At 42.3% G+C, this 19,862-nt stretch overlaps 1 protein-coding gene and 1 long non-coding RNA gene across 6 annotated transcripts in view; one reads left to right on the top strand and one right to left on the bottom strand.

Annotated features, from left to right (window-relative positions):
- The window catches only part of CUNH3orf67 (chromosome unknown C3orf67 homolog), a 231,407-nt gene extending 214,926 nt beyond the window's left edge, over nt 1–16,481 (top strand). For 3 of the 5 annotated variants that reach the window (XM_031344473.1, XM_031344516.1, XM_031344524.1), the window contains 2 exons: nt 2,926–3,020; nt 15,957–16,476. In XM_031344473.1, the coding sequence (XP_031200333.1) occupies nt 2,926–3,020; nt 15,957–16,069 (208 nt within the window). In that variant the 3' untranslated portion in view covers nt 16,070–16,476. Of the gene's footprint in view, nt 1–2,925; nt 3,021–15,956 lie in introns of all 5 variants that reach the window. The other 2 variants (XM_031344479.1, XM_031344484.1) reach the window with 2 other exon arrangements.
- Nucleotides 15,542–19,862, bottom strand: part of LOC116072939 — a 24,347-nt gene continuing 20,026 nt past the window's right edge. The window contains exon 3 of the long non-coding RNA XR_004111598.1: nt 15,542–15,834. This is a non-coding gene — a long non-coding RNA (uncharacterized LOC116072939). The remainder of the gene's footprint in view (nt 15,835–19,862) is intronic.

The following is a 19,862-nucleotide window of genomic DNA, read 5'->3' as shown; positions in this document are numbered from 1 at the left end:
GGCTGTCCTGTAACTCACTGTGTAGACCAGGCTGGCCTCGAACTCAAAAATCTGCCTGCTTCTGCCTCCCAAGAGCAGCTGATATGAGGCCCCCAACACATACACAGCAGAGGACTACCGGGTCTGTGTTCATTCAAAGATGATACACCTAACCCTCAAGAGATTGGAGGAGGCCCCAGGGAGTTTAAGGGTCTGGTGGGGTGGGGGTGGGGAGTGAGGACATCCTCATGGAGAGGGGGTAGAGAGGAGGTATGGGATATGGAACAGTCGGAGGATGGATGGGGGAAGGGGGAATAAAATCTGGAGTGTAAATAAATAAGTAAAAGTTTTTTAAAAAAAAAAATTAAGACAAATCAAAACTACCTTATGAGAATGGTTCTCATGGACCAGGCTGGAGAGAATTTAAAAACCAAACATGGTATCCTTATAGTTTTTGCTCTGGGGAAACTGTCATCTTGCACATTTGGGTGCTGAGGGAATTGTCAGTACCTAATTGCCTCTTATGCAGAGAGTTTCAGTACCTGACAATGCCAAGTGTGCATTTTGTTCCTAGACTCTCACTTGTAGGAACTTACCATGGAGGTACCTCCACTTCCGTGGGAGGGAAGGGCGAGATTTTCACCAGAGTGCTCATTCCAGCTGCAAGTACTGACAACTGCCCAAATGTAGGCAGGGCTGGAATAAGCGGCAGCAGATGCACATGACAAAGCACATGTGGCTGTAACAAAGCCTGGGAAAGAGCTCTATAAATGTATGCAAGAGTTTCCAGGATATATTAATGCTACAAGCTAAAACAGGAAGAGTGTCTTCAGATGATATTGTTCTTTTCTCCTGCTACCTGCTTTTCAATACTCTTATTAAGAAACGAGGTCCCATGGAATAGGAACACTAAAAGTTTTACTTTTAGATAAATACTAAGTTTTATTTCCATAAGCTAATTTACAGGAACAAAATTTAGAAGATATTTTCTTCTCAGAAACTACCCTGGCTCCAGGTACTAAAAGGGAAGAGTGGGTTTGTCTTTATGTAGCACGTATTTAGGGATACAGCCCTAAATAAACTTTCTCCCATGTGCATTAAAAAGAAAAAAGAAAAAGAAAAGAAATGAGGTCCCTGGGCTGGTAATTTGTAGATGACCTCATGATTTTCTATAATACAGGAAATTTTTGGTCAGCTGTAATTAAAAGGACTAAATAAAAGGTACTTACTAGAAAATGTCCCATTAGCTTGAATGTCTGTGACAAATCCTTTCTGATGTCCTTAATATGTTATTATGAAATTCAATTACACAGCATGTTCACTTTGCCTATTTCAGCAACCTTAATCTAGGGGTAGCTGTAAGCAGTGATTGAAAGTCTCTTAAAACGTTACAAGTAGGAACTGAGTAATTTTTATGTTAAAATACTTGTATACTGGGAGAATGAGTGGCTTGCAGAAGAGAAACCTCAGCTATGTATAGGTGAATACTGAGCTATGTAATCCTCTGGTGAGCATGCAGCCATCTCTTACTGGTTTGACTGGTTTGACCACCTCCCACTTAGCTTACCATTGTAGATCAGGCCACAGCACAGGCTTTCTTGATCACAATATCACAAGTGAAATTTACTCTGTACCCAGATTCATGCCAAGTAGGGTTTGTCTAATTCTATAAGCAAAACTCTGAAATGTTACCATCTTTCTCCTTTGTACAGGTCAGGCTCACAAGCATTAAGTTATTTTGCCAAGCTCTTACTGTAGGGAACATGGAGCTGGCACTGGCCTGAGAGCTGAAGATCTTTGCTTCCGCTTAGAACCACTTCCCACTGTGGATTAAAGAAAGTACTAAGTTCAGAAATTTAGGAAGAAAATATTATCATAAGAACACGGTCCTGCTTAGACAAAAAGGGTAAATAATATAGGGTGCTAATATCCATACAACAAATAAGATTGACATTGGAAAATCATTTCCATTCCCTGCCTGGCCCCTTCTACCTAAGCATCGTAGGAGCAGATTTAGGAATGAGAAGCATTTGGCTGTGCTTTCTAGATGGCACCATGGGAATTGAACCTACCCAGGATTCTAGTAGGCAGAGACAAGAGACTGAGAGCGGAGGCAGAGGGCATTAAGGTGGTCCCATGCCGTAGCCAAGGAGGAGCCATTCTGCTCCTCACATGGAGAACCCTGTTGTCCACAACACATCACATATAATGTGTCAAGCTTTCTCACTTCAGATCAGGAAGTGCATCATCTCTGCTGTATTTCATCTGCTTTGCTGAAATAATTTCCTTATGGGAATAAGTGTGTACAGGATAGTGAAACTTCTCAGGGGATAAAAGTTGTTGCCACCGAGCTGGAGGACTTGAGTTTGATCCCTGGGGCACATAGAGGGGAAGAGGAGAATTGAATCCTACAAGTTGCCCTCTGACCTCCACATACGCATCATACAAATCAATGTGTTGAAATGTAAATGTATTTCATTTTCTGGCAAAATAATAAACTTTTTACCATTTTTTATCTGTTATTTTTGAGATTTCAATAAAATTCTTTCTCCCCTCTTCCCTACCTCCCTCTGATCCTCTCCTTGCTCTCCTCTAAATTCATTACCTCTTTTCATCAGTTGTTCTTACATGCATATATGTATATGCATATATATTCCTAAATAAAACCTTTTAGTCTGTATAATGTTATTTGTAGATATGTTTTCAGGATAACCAACTAATATGAAGAGAAATGGTTATCATTTAGTCTATGGTTTTAATCAAGCAACTCATTGGTTAAATGTTCAACTTCTTATTAACCTCTTCACAAAACTGATTATTACGTTCTCTCTTGCTGAAACATGAAGTGTTCCTTTGCAAACCCCAGAGAAGTGAAAACCAAGGAGAGCGTCAAGTCCATGTATGGAGCTGTAACTATAGGACTCACTTACTTTCTTTTCTCTTTAGAGACTGGCTGAACATGCTGAGCCCTCCAATCGTCCCTCCCAGCCAGCAGCTGGTCGCACAGTCTCTAGACTCCTCTGCAAGTCTGAGTGTGCAAGGTAGGAATGCAAGAAATGCTATGTATAAAAAGATAAAGGTAGGCTGGAACAAAAAGTCAGCCACTCAGAGACACCACTGCCTTCATACTGACCCTACAGGCTTGCCCATCCATACAAGCTGAGGCCACCTCTGCCTGGCCTTTTCTAAAGTCCTTTACTAAACAAGTTACAGAGAGGAACTGTCCCTGTCCTTCTGAAGGGTCAACCCCGGGTAGCATACAGTTGACATCTATATCAACCCCCATATAATTTCCGACTGTACCACTTCCCACTGTGTGACCACTTGTGAGTGTTCATTGCCACTTCTACAGTTCCGGCCCAGCCCTTCATGCTGCTTCTGTATAGAGAGATTCAGCAAGGCACAACATTTGAAGCACTTAGAACAGTGGCTGCCTAATACCAGCAGTTGGTATCATGGTAAAACAGCTCCCAGCTTCCTGGAACACTGGGATACAGCCATGCACTGCATGATGTTTTATTCAGGACTGGTCCTCACACATACGACATGGGTCTGAAAATATTAGAATAGAACTGGAAAACTCCTTCTTTCTGGTTTCCTATCATCATAGCCATCATAAGATCATAGCAGGATGTATTTCCTATGTATTTGTGAGCTGCTAGTGTAAACAACCTTGGACCACCAGTGGTTAAAAGTATAACACATAATCTCGCACGGTACATGATGCTTAATGATAAATTGTTTTAGAATGGTCTCCTACCTACCAAGAGGTGTTTACTGTAAAACAGCATGCCATGCTACAACAGCCTCATACATCCCTGTTTACTGCTTCCTGATCCCATCAGGAGACACACCAAGTGATGGAGCAGTGACCTCTTAGCTTCCACAAATTAGCACACTTTATGACGTTCAGACACACACGCACACAAAAAAAGTCACTGAATTTTTCTGTATCACCGTGAGATCCCATTGTGAAATAACTTTGCCTGTATGCATTTTCCTTAAGGCAGATGTGCAGCCCTTTCACATAGGCCAGGGCAAACCTATGAACAGTGCAAGCATTTGTGAGAAATGGAGTGAAAATCCCCTTGGTGTTGTATTGTCTGTGATGGAGAAGTCATGAAGATGAGCCAGTGGGTTTTAGTTAGGAGCAGGGAACCTGGATGTCAGGAATGTGAGAAGGGGAACACTAGAGTCTCTTTGGACTGGAGAGGAAAGTCTGTTGTCAGAGAGCCTGGCTAGCCTGCATAATACCTAGTGTGAGGACACACTGTAATCATAGCTCTTTTGAAGCATAGACAGATCAGGAGTTCAAATTCCTGCTCACTGGTTTCACACTAGCCTGTACTACCTGAGACTCTATTGAAAACAAAGAAACAAACTAAAAGAATCTCTGTTGACAACAGTGGTTAGGTTGGCAGGGGTGGAAGGAGACTGAAGTTCATTCAAATACGTAACCAGAGTGACAAATGGCCTCCAATAGGACTCTGAGACACTTTTCTGGGTTGAGTCTTGAAGATGGAAGAATACTACATCGAAAGTTTTGTTGTTGCTGTTGTTGTTTTTAAGTGAAACTAATATAAATTGCTCCAACAAAAGTGCCAGGTCTCCGCTCCCCTGCTGCCCCAGGGAGACAGTGAAGCATCCGTTTTCCTTCGGGTGTGGAGAATTGAGTATGAGAGCTCATACATCTGACATGTACTTTGTGGCTGCCCAAGGGATGGAGATGTCTCTGTGATTTACTGTCTGAACTAGATTATGCCCCTCAAATTGGGAATCTTTTTAGAGGTGTACATTTATAATTACTTATGACAGAAAAACAGAATCTTGGCTGTCAGGAGGAGACCTTGCTGTGAGGGAACAAATAATATGTTATGTTAAGTGTCCTAAATAAAGCACGGGAACGGGGCACGTGGTCCTTGAGCAGAGGTTATATATATGTGATAAGTGGCTGTAGGGTGTCTTCAAGTTACCACAGCTTGGCTCACTTCTGGCTGTGGGAGCTTTATAATGTTGAAGGTAAACAAACTCCTGCTGAAGACAAGTTTCTCAAATTCAGGGAGTTGTAGCAACATGCTGGCCAGGGTTACCAGCTCAAGAGCAAGTCCTCCTTGCTGTCACCCCCTCCACCAACCCCCACCTCACCCCCTTCATCAGCTGCACACTTCCCTTCTTCCTAGGAGCTTGCACTTCATACCTTCAGGAGCTAATGTTTCCTGTTTGTTCACCATCTCCCTCTGTGATATGTGTGGGTGGTTTGAAGTTAATTAATACCATCAAAACTACTGTTTCCTACTTGCTTAATCTCACCATGATAATGGCGAGATTTTAGGCAGCCTAGCACAATCTGTACTTAGCTGGTACACTGAGATAGGGTTTCCATACAATCCTGTAAAATATTTGTCAAAGAAAAATAATGTTCAGGTTTCCGCTTGGTATCATCAGAAGAGGAAGGCATGGCTGCAGTCATCTGGAATGCATCCTGGGACTCTGTTGCCATTCGCTTACGTGCTGAGACATTGTATTTAGCCCTCACACCACCATCATGAGGCAAGTTCCTGCTCTACCAGAAAAATTAAATATCTCCCAGACTAAATCACTGTAGTTTAAATGACACAGAGAGAACACAGAGAATAAGACTTCTGGCTACTATGTCAACCTTGGACTGTCTGCTCTCCCACCCCTGCTTGTTCAAAATGGTTAGCCACAGTTGACAAGATCCAGGGCAAGGCTGGGACCACTGGGCCATGAACCGGAACATCAGGGGTCTCTGCATGTAACCTGACACTTTATGGCCACCCATATGTCTTATGGGGACAGTATTTTGTTCACTGTGTGTTCTCTCTGTCTCTGTCTCTGTCTCTGTCTCTGTCTCTGTCTCTCTCTCTCTCTCTCTCTCTCTCTCTCTCTCTCTCTCTTTCTCTCTCTCTCTCTCTCTCTCTCTTTCTCTAAAATACTGATTTCTTTATTCATTTTGTCTTTTTATTCCCAAGTAGCCTCTCTATGTAAGAAGCTGCCAGTTTGCTAACTCAAGGACCCAGGTACCTGAGCAGTTTCTGGAATGTTTTAGGTTTTCCAAATTCTCAATAAAGCAATTCACTAAAACTTAAGCCTGGGTTTCCTTCCTCATCCCCAGGGTTTATACATGTGGGGGACTTCTGAAATCAAGCACTAAGCAGTGGCCTTTACACTTTCTTTGCAAGCAGTGTGATGACCTGACTAATGCAATTCTAGAAAACCTCCTGGGCCATACCAAAGGAAGTGCATGAGTTATGCCTGGCCCTGGAACCCAGGGGTCCTGTCCCTGCCTTATTCAGTAGGATTCCATGTCCCTGCCAATTTGTGCTCAGCCAGAATATCTTCAGTATCTAAGCACCACCCTAAGTGAGCCATGCATATGGCCAAAACAGCATTGTGCATACAGAGTTCTGTTCTGACCCTGCCACCGACTGAAGGAGAACTGGCAAGTTCCTCATGGTTTCTCCTCGGCTGTAATATGCTTGTGGAATATCAATTACCACCAGCACAAGTGCCCTTAACACTTACTCAAAAAGTGTTTTCTCCGAGCCTGTGTGAAATGTAAAATTGGGAAGTGAAGATTTCAGAACTTACTCAAAAAAACTACCAAGCTGACCTTTTGAAAATGAACCATACTTTGCTGGAAGAATGGTTGTCAATTTGTTTTTGACATTTGTTCCTTTACAGATATGACCCTTAAATTATTCATGCCTACCAGTTCCAACATGGAATAATAATCACCTCTCTCTTCAGCCTATAGACCTCGCCACAATTCACAAAAAAGTCTGGAGTAAGAAAGGCCTTCCAAGGGAGGATTGGCATTGTCAGAGTTCCATAATAATAGTGCCCTTGCACGTTCTGTATGGCAGTGTCACACGGGCCATTCAGTTGCCAGTCTCCCACAGGATCCAAATATGCAGCTAATGCTCTTTTTATGCATCATCTAAAATATGATTAAAGAATTCACAGAATTATCATCACCATTCCTTATAGACAGACAGACAGACAGACATGGGGTTATCTTTTCCCCATCAACAGAAGTATCCTTTCATAGTTTCTCTGTTTACAGTTACATAATAACTTCACACTTAACAATAAGGGTCTAAGAGTTCTGCCTCACTGAGCATCTGTGGTACCTGGTGCCTACAGCAATGTCCTGGACATAAATAAACATTCGAGAAAGTTCTGATATGCAAATGTGTGTTAGGTCCATGGGAGACACAGGGCGATTTGAACTAACCTGTGGATTTTCTCAGGCTTTATTTACAGTGCAAAGGAGATTCATACGTGGTATCTGGTGGTACTCATGGAATCACAGCAGGCAGCCTGGGCTGTATAACAAAACCCCTGTCTTTTTTTTTTAACTTTAATTGACTTTATTTTCAATTCCAGGATCACAGGCATGTATTCTGTCCTGGGCAGCAATCATATTCTTTGTTTTTAATAAGTTCTTTGAGAAATGTATAGAGTGAGTTTTAATCATATTCACTGCCCCTCCCACAACTCCTTCCACACCCACCTCCCCACTCTCTTCCCACCCAACTTTGTGTCTTTTTTTCCACCAAGGCCAATTTGTGCTGCCCAAATATAATTAAATGTGTGGCCTTCCACTGGAATGTGGCTAATTTGTCAGGTGCAACACTCTGAGAAAACCGATCCCTCCAAGATTTAGAAGGGAACAAAGGAATCGCAGAACTGACCTCCCCCCAGAAGAGGGAATGTAAAATTGAAGGAGTAAAAACAATAATAGAAATTGAATGAGGTTTGCCCTACATGATGTGGGATTTTTCTGCATGTTACCACATTGTCCTGTAGGACACTATGTCTTCCATGATAGTGAGGATAGGAGATTAGTAGCCCGTGTCCCACACCTAAACATGAAGGAGTGCAGAGCCACAGGCCTGACCATCTGCACTCTGGTAACATAACACCTGCTGAGGATAGAAAGAACCACATTGAGACAGGTCCTCTCCAATGGCTTTTAGTCTACTTAACTCTCTTCCTGTGAAGCTTTCTGGATTGAATAGTTCTCTTCATGGTTTCAGGGAGTGAAACAGAGGTCAGCCTTGGGTATTATACCTCAGGAGTCATCCATCTTGTTTATTGAGACATTTTTTTTTCATCTTGCCATGTAGTCTAGCCTGGCCAGCAGGTCCCAGGGTTCTGCCTGTATGCCGCTCCCAGATACTGAGATGATGGCTTCTAGGGATGAAACTCAGGTCTTCATGCTCATCATGCAAGCATTACACTATCCCTCCAGTTCTCAAAAGTCCTCTTAGTTCTCTAGTTAAACCCCCAATGCCATCCCCAGCTTATAAAATGAATCATGGTCTTTCTATGGTCTTCTAGAATGCAGAGTCCCTCACACTTCTGTAAGGCAACAATTACCATTTGTTCCCAACTTAAACTTGAGGCAGAAAGATATTTTCTCTTAAATCACTTTCAGGGACCAAGGCTGTCTCTTCTGTAGATCTCAGAGGTCCTGGGCTAGCAACATGCTCACTACTATAAAGAGGTGCCTTTCTTTCAGGAATATAAATCAGCTCTCTAACTGAAACAAGTACATTGCTGGGCCCAAAGCTCCCTAGTCCCTCTTCTAGAACCATCCCTACTTATGGGGTACCACATGCAGTCCAGAATTATGCCCAGCACAGAGGCTCGGCTTTCCTTGCTTGTTAGCTCAGCAGTGACACCTGACCAGACGTCACGTTCCTGCAAAGCTGTGGGCTCTGTAGGGTACAACGGTATAGCAAGGAGCCCCTCTCACATGTGACTAATCACATTTGGAATTACAATAGAGACAACCTGGAAGGAATAAAGTTGAAATAGGCCCTAATTAAACATCTAAGTACCATAGTGTGCCCCTTAAATGGCATCTTCCAGATGAGACATACTCAGTCATCCATGCAGAGGATGCTCGGTTCCCAGTGGCACCTGACCTGTAATCATGCACATGACTTGCCTTCCAAAAGCAATACAGCTTGCTAGTGGAAGAACCTTTCCATCATTTCAACTCCACTCTTGCTCTTCTTTCTTCCTCCACATTGAAGGCACTCATTTTGAAGACCGAAATGGAATGTTTCCCAGCAGACCTCCCAGATGCTACAGTGCATGGATACCTCCCTTCTCTGAGGGATGTTAGTAAAAGATTCTCCAGGCTCTTGGTGCTCAGCATCTTATCTCTAGTATCATCCTTATTGACTCTAAGGCATACTGTTCCACACAGTGACCCCTCACTGGGAATCGCTTCAACAATAGTGTATTAGTGTGCACACACAAATACAGTCAGTCATTCCTTGAGATATATAGGAGGGAAATGCATTAATTTTTTTTTTTAATTCTAGAGGCAGCATCAGAAAAATCGAAAATCAACTAGAATGTCTTGATTCTGAGACTTTTAATCTGATAAAGTAGTGTGCTTTATTTATTTTGAAGCACTAAGCCTCAGCTTGCACATGCAGGTTTTCCATTATCCACAGTTAAAATGCATTAAATATAGATAATTAACATTTCTATTAATTGACTTTCACAGGTGAACTCAGGGGGACAGAGTGCAGGCAGCCCATACTGCTGCATTCTGTGTGACTCTGCTGAGCTTTCTCCTCTGATTGCTGCTAACCAATTTCAGAGTAGATGAAGCTGAAAGTTTGTAAATAGATTATTATCTGAAAGGTAATTTTACTTCAGTAGAAATGGCTTTGTTATAGGGAGAAGAGTAAAAATGTAATTTGGACCCCTGTCCAGATGCTCTGAGCCTGGTAGCAGAAAATGGTTTTATTTGTTAATTTGTCCTTTTGGAGTTTCTATAGCCAGTCTTTAAATAGAGCAATTTAGCATTTTAAGGGAAAAAAATTTAAAAACTCTGCAGTATCCAAGAATATAATTGAAAATTACCCCATACCCATGCTGGATAATTACCTTTCAAAACATTCCCCAACACTTGACATCATAGTGGCAATTGCTTAATGATATTATAATTTCATTAAGCAGAGATTCCTATGGCAAAATGATTAAGTTGGAGGCCTCAGAAATTAAATTACAATGAAAACAAAACCTTTTATATAAGTTTAAAGTACTTATTTCAATGTAAAATTTGCATAAACTTACCCAATTTTTGTACAAATACCATTGTTGGAAGTTTTAAAATTCATACATTTAAGGCTTTGGCACTAAAACTCACAAAATTATATTAGGCCCATAGTTCTAATGCATGAAGCTCCCATTCTGTGGTTGTACGTTTTGGAACGAATGCATTTATATAGCATTTACTGCTTTGGTTTATCTGCATTGTACAGGAAGAGCTCTGTTAATGAATCAGCCCCACCTTGATTCCTTTGCAGTAGGGCATTAAAGAGCCAGGGCCCATCACAGGGGTTATTCTCATCTTGAAAGATCCACAGCTGGCTGTAAAATGTATTGAGTTTGCCCCGTTTAACAGCACTAGTTTGCATTGTTAATCAGTTTTTTAGTGCAGGCACAGAATACAATGAATAACTACTGCACAGGCCCCTGTTCCCTTGCACTCAAAGGTTGGTCTAACCAATGCATTAGTAAAGACCAGAAATTCAATGGCAGACCCACAAGCACTCATGATTCACTGTTAACCTTATGACTTATGACTTTCATATTTTCATATTATATTTGATAAAAAAAATTGGGTTTCCTCTTTGAGGCAGAAATGATTTTTTGGTCTAAGGACTTTTAATCAAAGATGAATTTGTCTTAGTGTACTATTTAAATCAGCTAGGAACATTTGATTTCATTCTAACCCACTGTTCTCTCTATCACTTCCTCCCTTCCTCCCTCTCTCCCTTCTGTTTTCTCTTATAAAAATCAAGCAAATACAGTTTGGGGGATGTACTGGCTGGTTTTGTGTGTCAACTTGACACAGGCTGGAGTTATTACAGAGAAGGGAGCTTCAGTTGGGGAAGTGCCTCCATGAGATCCAGCTGTGGGGCATTTTCTCAATTAGTGATCAAGGGGATAGGGCCCCTTGTGGGTGGTGCCATCCCTAGGCTGGAAGTCTTGGGTTCTATAAGAAAGCAGGCTGAGCAAGCCAGGAGAAGCAAGCCAGTAAGGAACATCCCTCCATGGCCTCTGCATCAGCTCCTGCTTCCTGACCTGCTTGAGTTCCAGTTCTGACTTCCTTTGGTGATCAATAGCAATGTGGAAGTAAGCTGAATAAACCCTTTCCTCCCCAACTTGCTTCTTGGTCATGATGTTTGTGCAGGAATAGAAACCCTAACTAAGACAGGGGACCAAGTAAGCTATAAGGAACATACTCCCCTCTTGTCCAACACAGATAGCACATGTCCCCTGTAATGATGAGTGTCTTTGTTAGGTTCTGTGTTGTGATTAAAGATCATGACCAAAAGCAGCTGGAGGAGGAAAAGGTCTGTTCAGCTTACCCTGAGTCGATCTCTGAGCGAAGTCAGAACAGGAACCTGGAGGCAGGAGCTGGTGAGAGGCCATGGAAGTGTGCTGCTTACTGGCTTGATCAGCCTGCTTTGTTATAGCACGAAGGACAACCAGGCCAGGGTTGTACTGCCCACAATGAGCTTGCCCCTTCCACATCAGCCATCAATCAAGAAAATCACTGCAGACTTCCTCACAGGCCAGTCTGGTGAGGGAATTTTCTCAATTGCAGTTCCCTCTTCCCAAATGACTCTGGCATGTGTCAAGTTGGAATAAAACTAGCCATCACAATGTTTATAGCATTTGTTGAGAACTCATTGTATGCTGAGTATGAGCTTGCTCTACCCCCACTAGAAACATGTCAGGTACAATTAATATCTCAATGTACACAAAATAGAGGCTCAGCATGGAATTTTCCCAGTGTCCCATAGAAGTGGGATGCACAGCCATCAGCATATTGTCCAAGTGTCTTACCTCCTGCCTCTACAAAGCCTTTGGTTCATGCTTAGCTGTACTGATATATATAAATTGCTAAAACTATATAACTAATAGTTCATAGTTTATCTCAGTACTATCCTAAATAGTACTAACAGCTGTTAACTGAACAACTGCTGTGGGCCCTGTGCTATGCATATTACCATATGCAACCTAGATTTCCACAAAACCCTATGGCACAGGCATTGTGATTACCAGCTTATAAATGATGAAATCAAGGCCCAAAGAGGTCCAAATGAATCTGCAGCTCGCCACCATTCAGGCAGTCATCCCCATTCCCCAGGGATGCAGAATCTGAAAAGTATAGGAACTTTTCTCTCTTCTGGAGAAGCAATGCCCAGTTAACTCCTTGTTAACCTTTAGTGGCTGCTTTATTTGGTATAGTTAAGTCACGTCCTTTGGAAAGCAACAGTCTGCATCTCTACAAAAGGAAAAAAAAAACAGAACAGAACAAAAGCAGAGTTTCAGAGGCCATTCTTAAGGCAACAAAAGAAATAAAAGGAAAGTGACAGTCCTTCTGCAATCTCTTGTTCACTAAAAAGTATACCAAGTAGCCATGTTGGCTACCGCTGTGATTCCAATGTGGTTGGTGACAAAGTCCTATAACACTTCAAGGATGTAAACCCTGAGATGCTAAGGTCATAGGAACTCACCGTAGGGTCTCTGGATCTGGTCCTTTGCAGTATGTAGCTTCATCTACAAAATCCTACACAAGTATTTCCCTAGCCTTTGCCCTCCCTAGAAGACATTTCCATTTACTGGTCAGTTCTAATGCTAAGAAAATTCCTCCTTGTTCTGAGCCAAAATGGGCTTCCCCAAAGCTCTCTGGCCTTCTCCTGGAAGCCCACCAAGTCCTCTAGACTACTCATGCCTATGGCACTCCTCATCCTAAAGCAGGAAAGGCTAATGCCCCCATCACTGGGCTTTCTCTTTTCTTGGGCCTATTCAACTCATTACTCCTGGCCCCTTAATAGACTCTGTCATATTCACCAGTAGGTTTTGAAACATGAGAAATCAAACTTGTTCTACTTCCAAATTGGATATTTGAAAATGTAGGACACCTTTACATTTTTCTAGTCTGTCTCATGTTTGAACTTCCAATTAAATGTGTGATTCCACACCCTTCACAAAAACATTAAGCATGGTGTTAAAAGCTAAATTTGGGCATATTAAGATTTTAAAGAGTGTATTTGAGCAGACAAGAACTCATTCATTGGTCACTATCAATCTAAAACCAAGTAGGCTCAATTGAGAGCAAGAAAACGAGGAAACTTTAATATGTACCCTGGAAAGCTAGCCCAAGAAGGTGCATGTGATAGGACTCAGGAGGAAGCCAGCTTGAGGATGGGTAGATGCTTTCTCAGCAGCAGGGCACAAGTCCTGTTTGTCTGTTTTTGCATTGAGCTGGGGCTTTGGGGTGCTTAATAAGCAGGAACCTGGGGCACTGGAGCAAACTCAGTTTAACAGCCTGTCAATTAATTTTTACAAGGGTGTATATATGAGAAGGGACACTGAGATTAAGCCTCATTAATTGGCTTTGTCCCACACTGTGCCTCTGAATCACCTCCAGGCAACCTCAGATGGCCTGTTCCCTTTGTAGGCCTCAGCTTCCTCATCTGCAAAATGAATACCCTAATACCTGCCTGTTCAATACAGTCATAATTGTCTAAGGAGCTACTGCAAGAGAAACTGCCTTCCAAACCATTAAGGGCTCCTCCAGTGAAATATAAGGACTGTTGGTGAAGAACTCACCAACACACATGCACTACACACTCCCTAAGAACAAACCTGTTTCCTAGAATCTTTTGTGCCTGGCACCCACCTCAGTGTCTGGCTCCAGGAAGGGCTATATTTTGGATGGTAACAAGTGGGATAAGCTGAAGAGTGGCTTTAAAGCCTCGCTCATCATGTGAACATATGCCTGTGGTCCTAACCCCAGTTTACCAGTGTCCTGATAGTGATTGTGGGAGCTTGCTCTGATTTTCCTGGTAAAATGCCAGCCTCCCTCGCCACCTGACTATATTGTGAGTATTTAAGATCATGGGCTTTTTGTGTTTTGTTTTGTTTTGTTTTGTTTCATTTTGTTTTGTTTTTGAAGTCAGGGTATTGCTGTGGCCAGGCTGGTCTAGAACTCATGGCCCTGAACCCCCTGATTATTGAGGTAGCAGTTCAATACCCATCCTAGTAAGATCATAGGCTTTTATTTATGCCTTAAAGAAACATTTTGGGGGACTAGAAAAATGACTGTCAGTAATGTGCCTGCCACACAAACATGAGGACTTGAGTTCAGATTGTAACACTCACATAAAAGTCAAGAATGGGAGTTCAGACCTCTCTTCCCAGCTCTGGGAAGGTAGAGATGGGTGGGTCTCTGAGGCTCCTTGGACGTCAGTCTAGCCAATCCAGTGAGTTCCCACGTCAGGGAAGGATTCTGTCTCTAAATGTAAGATAGCTTTGGAGCAGGGCAACAGCCATTGACCTTTGACCTCCATTCAGAGCATACACACTCAAACACATACACGCCCATGAACCATGCAGTTTTCCACTGACCCTCTGTCACTGCAGATCTTTCTCATGCTCACTGCCCAAGTCCTTTGAAGTCTCAAACTCACAGCCCACACTTGTCCTTGGTCCTTAGAAGGATGAGCTAACAAAGAAAAAAAATGCCCTAAACACCTCCCTTTCTCTGTGACTACCCTCATTCTTCTCACTCTGAAGGGAAAACAGACTTTCTGAAGGAATCAAGACTCAAACACCAAAGTCTTTGGCACTGCTGGGCACTCGAGAGAGCTCAGAAAGTATTCTTGTAAAACAGTTTTAATTGCATACTACGTATCGAAAACTCTGCTAATGATTTAGGCAATGGTGTTCCCTCCACTCAAGCCATCATCTATAACCCCATGTGCCCCAACCCGCGGGGCATTCAACAGGATCCCAGGGCAGGGAAGAGGGAGACCGAAAGGAGACAAGAGACACGAAGAATGAGAGCAAGACAGTTGTCTGATCAAACTCCAAAAACTTTACTTCGGGGATGGCAATATAAACACAAGCAGGAGAAAGCTTCAAGGGAGGGGATAGAACCCGAGACAAGGGACAAGGGAAGAGCCCACAGCAAGGGAGGGCTGGTGGCAATCTTCAGTTCCCGGAACCAAGGGTCAACGTCCTCCACACCCACAAATATTCTGTTAGGCTGCACATGTTCTCTCAGGGCTGGAAGTGTAAGCTATAATTTTTCACTAGGCCATAGTTAAAGCCATGGCTCCCAGCTTAGACCCATGGAGCTTAGACCTTCCTACCACTAAGAAAACCACAGCTCACCTAACATGTTTTCTGCTTTATGGACCTTAAATGGCATCATTTTAAATGCATAGTTGTTTGGTAGCCTTCTTAGAACAAAATGAGTAAAGATCCTATTTTGACTTGGACTCAAACCGTTCTGCATTGGCCACAGTTTCTGGTACATGTGGTAACTGTGTTTTGGACATCATCCTGTATACCCTGATGCTAATGCACATGACTCTGCCACTTTATCCTTTTTCCTTCAGGCTCTTCTCTATGACATTTTGGTTTTGCTTGTTTCCTTTTCTTCTATTTTATTTTATATGTAAGGGTGTTTTGCCTTCATGTATGTCTGTGTACCATGGGTATAGTGCTCACAGAGGCCAGAAGAGGGTGCTAGATACCATAAGACTAGAGTTACTACAGGAAGTGTGAACTGCCATGCAAGTGCTGCGAATCAAACCTGGGTCCTCTGTAAAAGAAGCCAATGTCCTTAACCACTGAGTCATCACTTCAGCCTTCTATTTAATTTATATCCTTCATTATGGAGCTGGTCCTTTGAGTCCCTGGCATTTCTTCTCAAACTTACAGTGCTTGAGTGGATCCAGTAGTTTCTACCGTGGTCCTTCTTTCCAGCCTAACCTTTGCCTGCAAAGAGAAAAGCTCTTTAGAGAGGTGGTAACCCCATCCTGGCTCTCTTCTGGGATTGCACTTTAGGTATTCTGGGCCAGGACAATGGCTAATGTCTTGGTGGTTCCTCTTGCCCACAGGTGAAGAGGACCCACGTGTGGAAGAAGACGAGGAAGTGCTGACTCTGTTGTATGACCCATGTCTCAACTGCTACTTTGACCCTCAGACTGGCAAATACTACGAGTTGGTCTAGCTCCTTCATCTGGAGATAGAAGAACAGCAGCATGAAGTCCACAATAGGCAACGTGACCTGGGTATTGGGCATGGGGACCCATGGAGTCAAAAGGAATGAGAGAAGGGCTTTGTAAATAGCATTTAATGTTAAGATCATCTGCATTCTCTTTGTGACTTTGAAAGTTGTGGAGGAATTAATACAGACACCAGATTTTAGGCTTTGAATTTGTTCTTAGTTGTTCTTTCCAGTCCTTTAAGTCTCATTTCGTATTTGTTATGTAAGCAAATTAAGAATTACTCCTTCAAATTTTTCCAGTGTTAATCAATAATAAATGATGGCTTGATACACTACAGAAAGTGTATTCTTGTTTAAAAAATGTCTGAAACCTTTTTATGGCTTGTTTGCATTAAAAATAAAATATAGAGGCCAAGAGACTGCTTCCTTTTGTTCACCCTGTGTCTTTACCAGATTATTCCTTGGCAAGTCGCCATAGCTTTAACTCTTAGGAAGCATGAGCTGCTCAGAAATAATGATCAAGTTTGTGGGCATGGCCCTACTATGTGCTTTCAGTTCTAGCTCCTCCAGAGTTGGCCAAGATCACAGCATTGTTAATCATTAAGCTGCTTCACACTGTAATTTGCTTTTGCTCCTCCTAACTTTTACCACTGATCTTTGAATCCAAACAATCTTACTCCATGGATCCAGTTTTAACAAGGAGCTGCCATCTAAACACCTTTCCACGCCTCACTGCTTCTGTGACCCACGCCTAGAGAGATCTGAGTGGCTCCCTTTGGTCTTTAAGGTACATCAGAGCAGTTCTGCTCTTATCACAGAGCAGGAAGTATACTCATCCCATATTCAGTTAGACAACCTTGAGTCATGTGCCACATACTTTAAGGCTGAGGGGGAAAGCTCTTATTAACAGACATGTTTTGTTATTTCATAAAGGTTTTTGATAAGGAGAGCACTGTTAGAAATGGAAAGTTACTGGGGTGTGGATGGATTTGACGGCAGTTCTCTGATTTCATTTAATATTGCTTGATAGAGAAAGTAACTTTTTTCCACAAGCAGATTTGGGCCCCTGTCCAAGGGATCATACATTATTTAAAGCCATGTTTGTTCTTGATAAGCTTTTAATCCTTTTTCTCAAATTATACTTTGTTATGAATTTCCCTCAAATATCTTCATGTTTACAAAATGAAAATGAATAAAACAAGGCTTCATAGAGCATGCAAAATTGCCAAGGACCAGCCTGGGCTTAGAGAGGGGTTCTGAGGAAGGGTTGTTTGGAAGCTGCCAAATTGGAACAACTGAACAACTGGAAATCAAATCATGGGTCCAAGTGACAGCCTATGTTCTGCTTGAGATAGCTCTCTCAAGACAGCTCTCTCTTGCAATTCTAAAAAACTCTACGGATAGTTCACATCTGTCTCCAAGATCAAAAGCTCAGTCTTTTATTTACACAAGCAGATTTGGGCAATTCAGTCATTACCCTTTTGAGTTCCCTTTTGATTGTCCCTCGAATCAGCATCTCATGACCCCAGCCCACCCCCCATTCTTAGAAAAGACAGCAAGCACATTTATTTTTAACATTGCAAATGAATTCAGAGATCTGCCTGCCTTTGTAAGCATGGACAATAAGCTAGTTGGGTGGGATCTCACTGTGAGATCACCATTCCTATCATTCCTGGGCTTAACCTAGTTCTGTCCCAGGCTGACCTTGTTTATCTACAAATCCCTTGACTGGACTTTACTTCACTGTATCAAGATTCTGTTCCTGTTGGAGCCTCCTAGGAACAGATGCTTAAGTTCTACATCAACAGTCGGACTTGCTTGGTTCCAAGTACAGCCTGGACATTAGGGATTTTTGAAACCATGATTTAGCTTTGCATTCCAGGTTGGGAGTTTCATGAATGGCTAGTGGCATGTATGCCTGTAGGAACCATTCCATAGTCTCTGTTTGCTGTCAAGGCCTTAGTTTCTAATATGTTCCATTTATAGCTAGGACTGGCAGCTGTAAAATGGATACTTAAAAAAATAGATTCACTCAATATAGATCTTCATCCTAAGTTAATTAGGTATTAGTCTGGTGACTAAATTAGTTTCTTGTTTTCTTTAATCAGAATGCAACTTACAATGACATATTTATCAGTCTCTAAATTATTATTGAATTACAGATCCAAATTAATAGGAATTATGAAAGAGCAACTGTCAGCAATGCATTGAATCACGTCAATGATTTAGTGTCCCTGGAAATGATGAACACCCTCTGCCTCCTCCACCCCAGAACCAGGCTCCCACCCCCCCCTCAGATTTGTTTTCTATTGAAGGAAGTGATTAACATACATATGTAGACTTTGAGGGAAAAAACTTTGCCAATAGTATCCCTCCATATTTCATAGATTAACTTCATTCAAATCAGTTGTTTCAAGCACATTCTTGGATTGGGTTTCTTTTGAATATAAACAGTTTTAAGAAACAAGAACAGTGTCATCACAGAGTACAGAACTCAAAAAGATTAGTTAAAAGAATTCATTTTAAAATTGTTCTTTGACTTTAGTTAAAGACCCAGCTGTTGGAGGTTTCTGGGCTGTGGTACTTTAAACTGTACAATAACAGAAAACTCAGAGGCACATTTATTTTGCTCCCTCTGCACACAGTACCTCAGTCTTCTGTAATTGCTGGAATCTCTTGGGAAACCCTGCTTTTAAGGTCACAGTCTACCATGTCCAGACAGCTCTCCTGAGCTCAGCAGAAAAATGAAGGACTCCCCTTCCCATCAGGGCTTCCTCCTCTCTGTCTGACCTTATCTGGGGAGTGTGACTCCCAAACCTGCTACCTGAGAAATACTACATAGACCTTGGCAGAAATTACAGGTTCAACTTCCTGGAATGCATTTCTAAGCAAATGAGGTATTCCCAGTACCTTAAGCCTCAGCCAGTGAATATTTACCCTAAGAAGAACCCCTTCTCACTCTCCATGGTTTATAAAGCCCTCCCCCAAATAAAAAGCACAGGTTGTTTCACTGAATATCATCTAAGAGAGCTGTTTCACTGAATACTGTCTAAAAGAGCTGTAACGCTGAAATCAGAGAAGCCCACCCCCACACCCCCACCCTGGCACTGACAGCTGGAGTCTGCTATCCAACCTGTTCTAGACTCCCCTTCATCCTTTCCCACCTGGTATGCTGCAGTGCCTGGAAACCCCATGGGAGGAAGGGAACTCAGACCATAAAAGTTCAGCATGAGCTATGCCCCTGTGTTTGTGTAGCAGCACCTCAATTTTATACATCATTCATTTTACACTCCAGATAAGGTGATCATAGAATTCTTGACAAGAAAATTCTATTTTCTCTTTCTCCTAGTAGGCAGGTAGGGATTCAGTCATCTAATTGGGCATAGCAAGAATGATCAAAGACTACTTCTTTAAGCTTCTGACCTTACGAATTAGGTTGGAAAGCTAATTTTCCAGAGGCTCTCAGTTGCAGAGAGCAGAGAGTAATCCATGATCCTCAATTCTAGGTGGGTTCCTCTCCCACATGGAGGATTTCAGATGAGGATTCCAATGGTCTACGTGCCATTGGAAGGACCTTACATGAACCTTGCCAGGAGCTTGGGATCTCCATTCTCATTATCTCTTACTCTGAATATCTCTCCCTCAATTGTCAGAGGGGAAACTCACCAGGCTCACAGCCTTTATTTGTCAAAGATCAGCATTGCCCAGTTGCCCTCCAAAAAATAGAACTTCCATTCCAGTTCAGTAAATGCAATGGGAGTGGAAAAGTACATGCTCAAGGCAGGGAGGATCTAGA

The sequence above is a fragment of the Mastomys coucha genome, unplaced genomic scaffold, assembly GCF_008632895.1.
Source record: "Mastomys coucha isolate ucsf_1 unplaced genomic scaffold, UCSF_Mcou_1 pScaffold10, whole genome shotgun sequence".
NCBI classification, from domain to species: Eukaryota; Metazoa; Chordata; class Mammalia; order Rodentia; family Muridae; genus Mastomys; species Mastomys coucha.
Note: the sequence above shows the minus strand (reverse complement) of the source record. Positions and strands in the feature narration are given on the sequence as shown.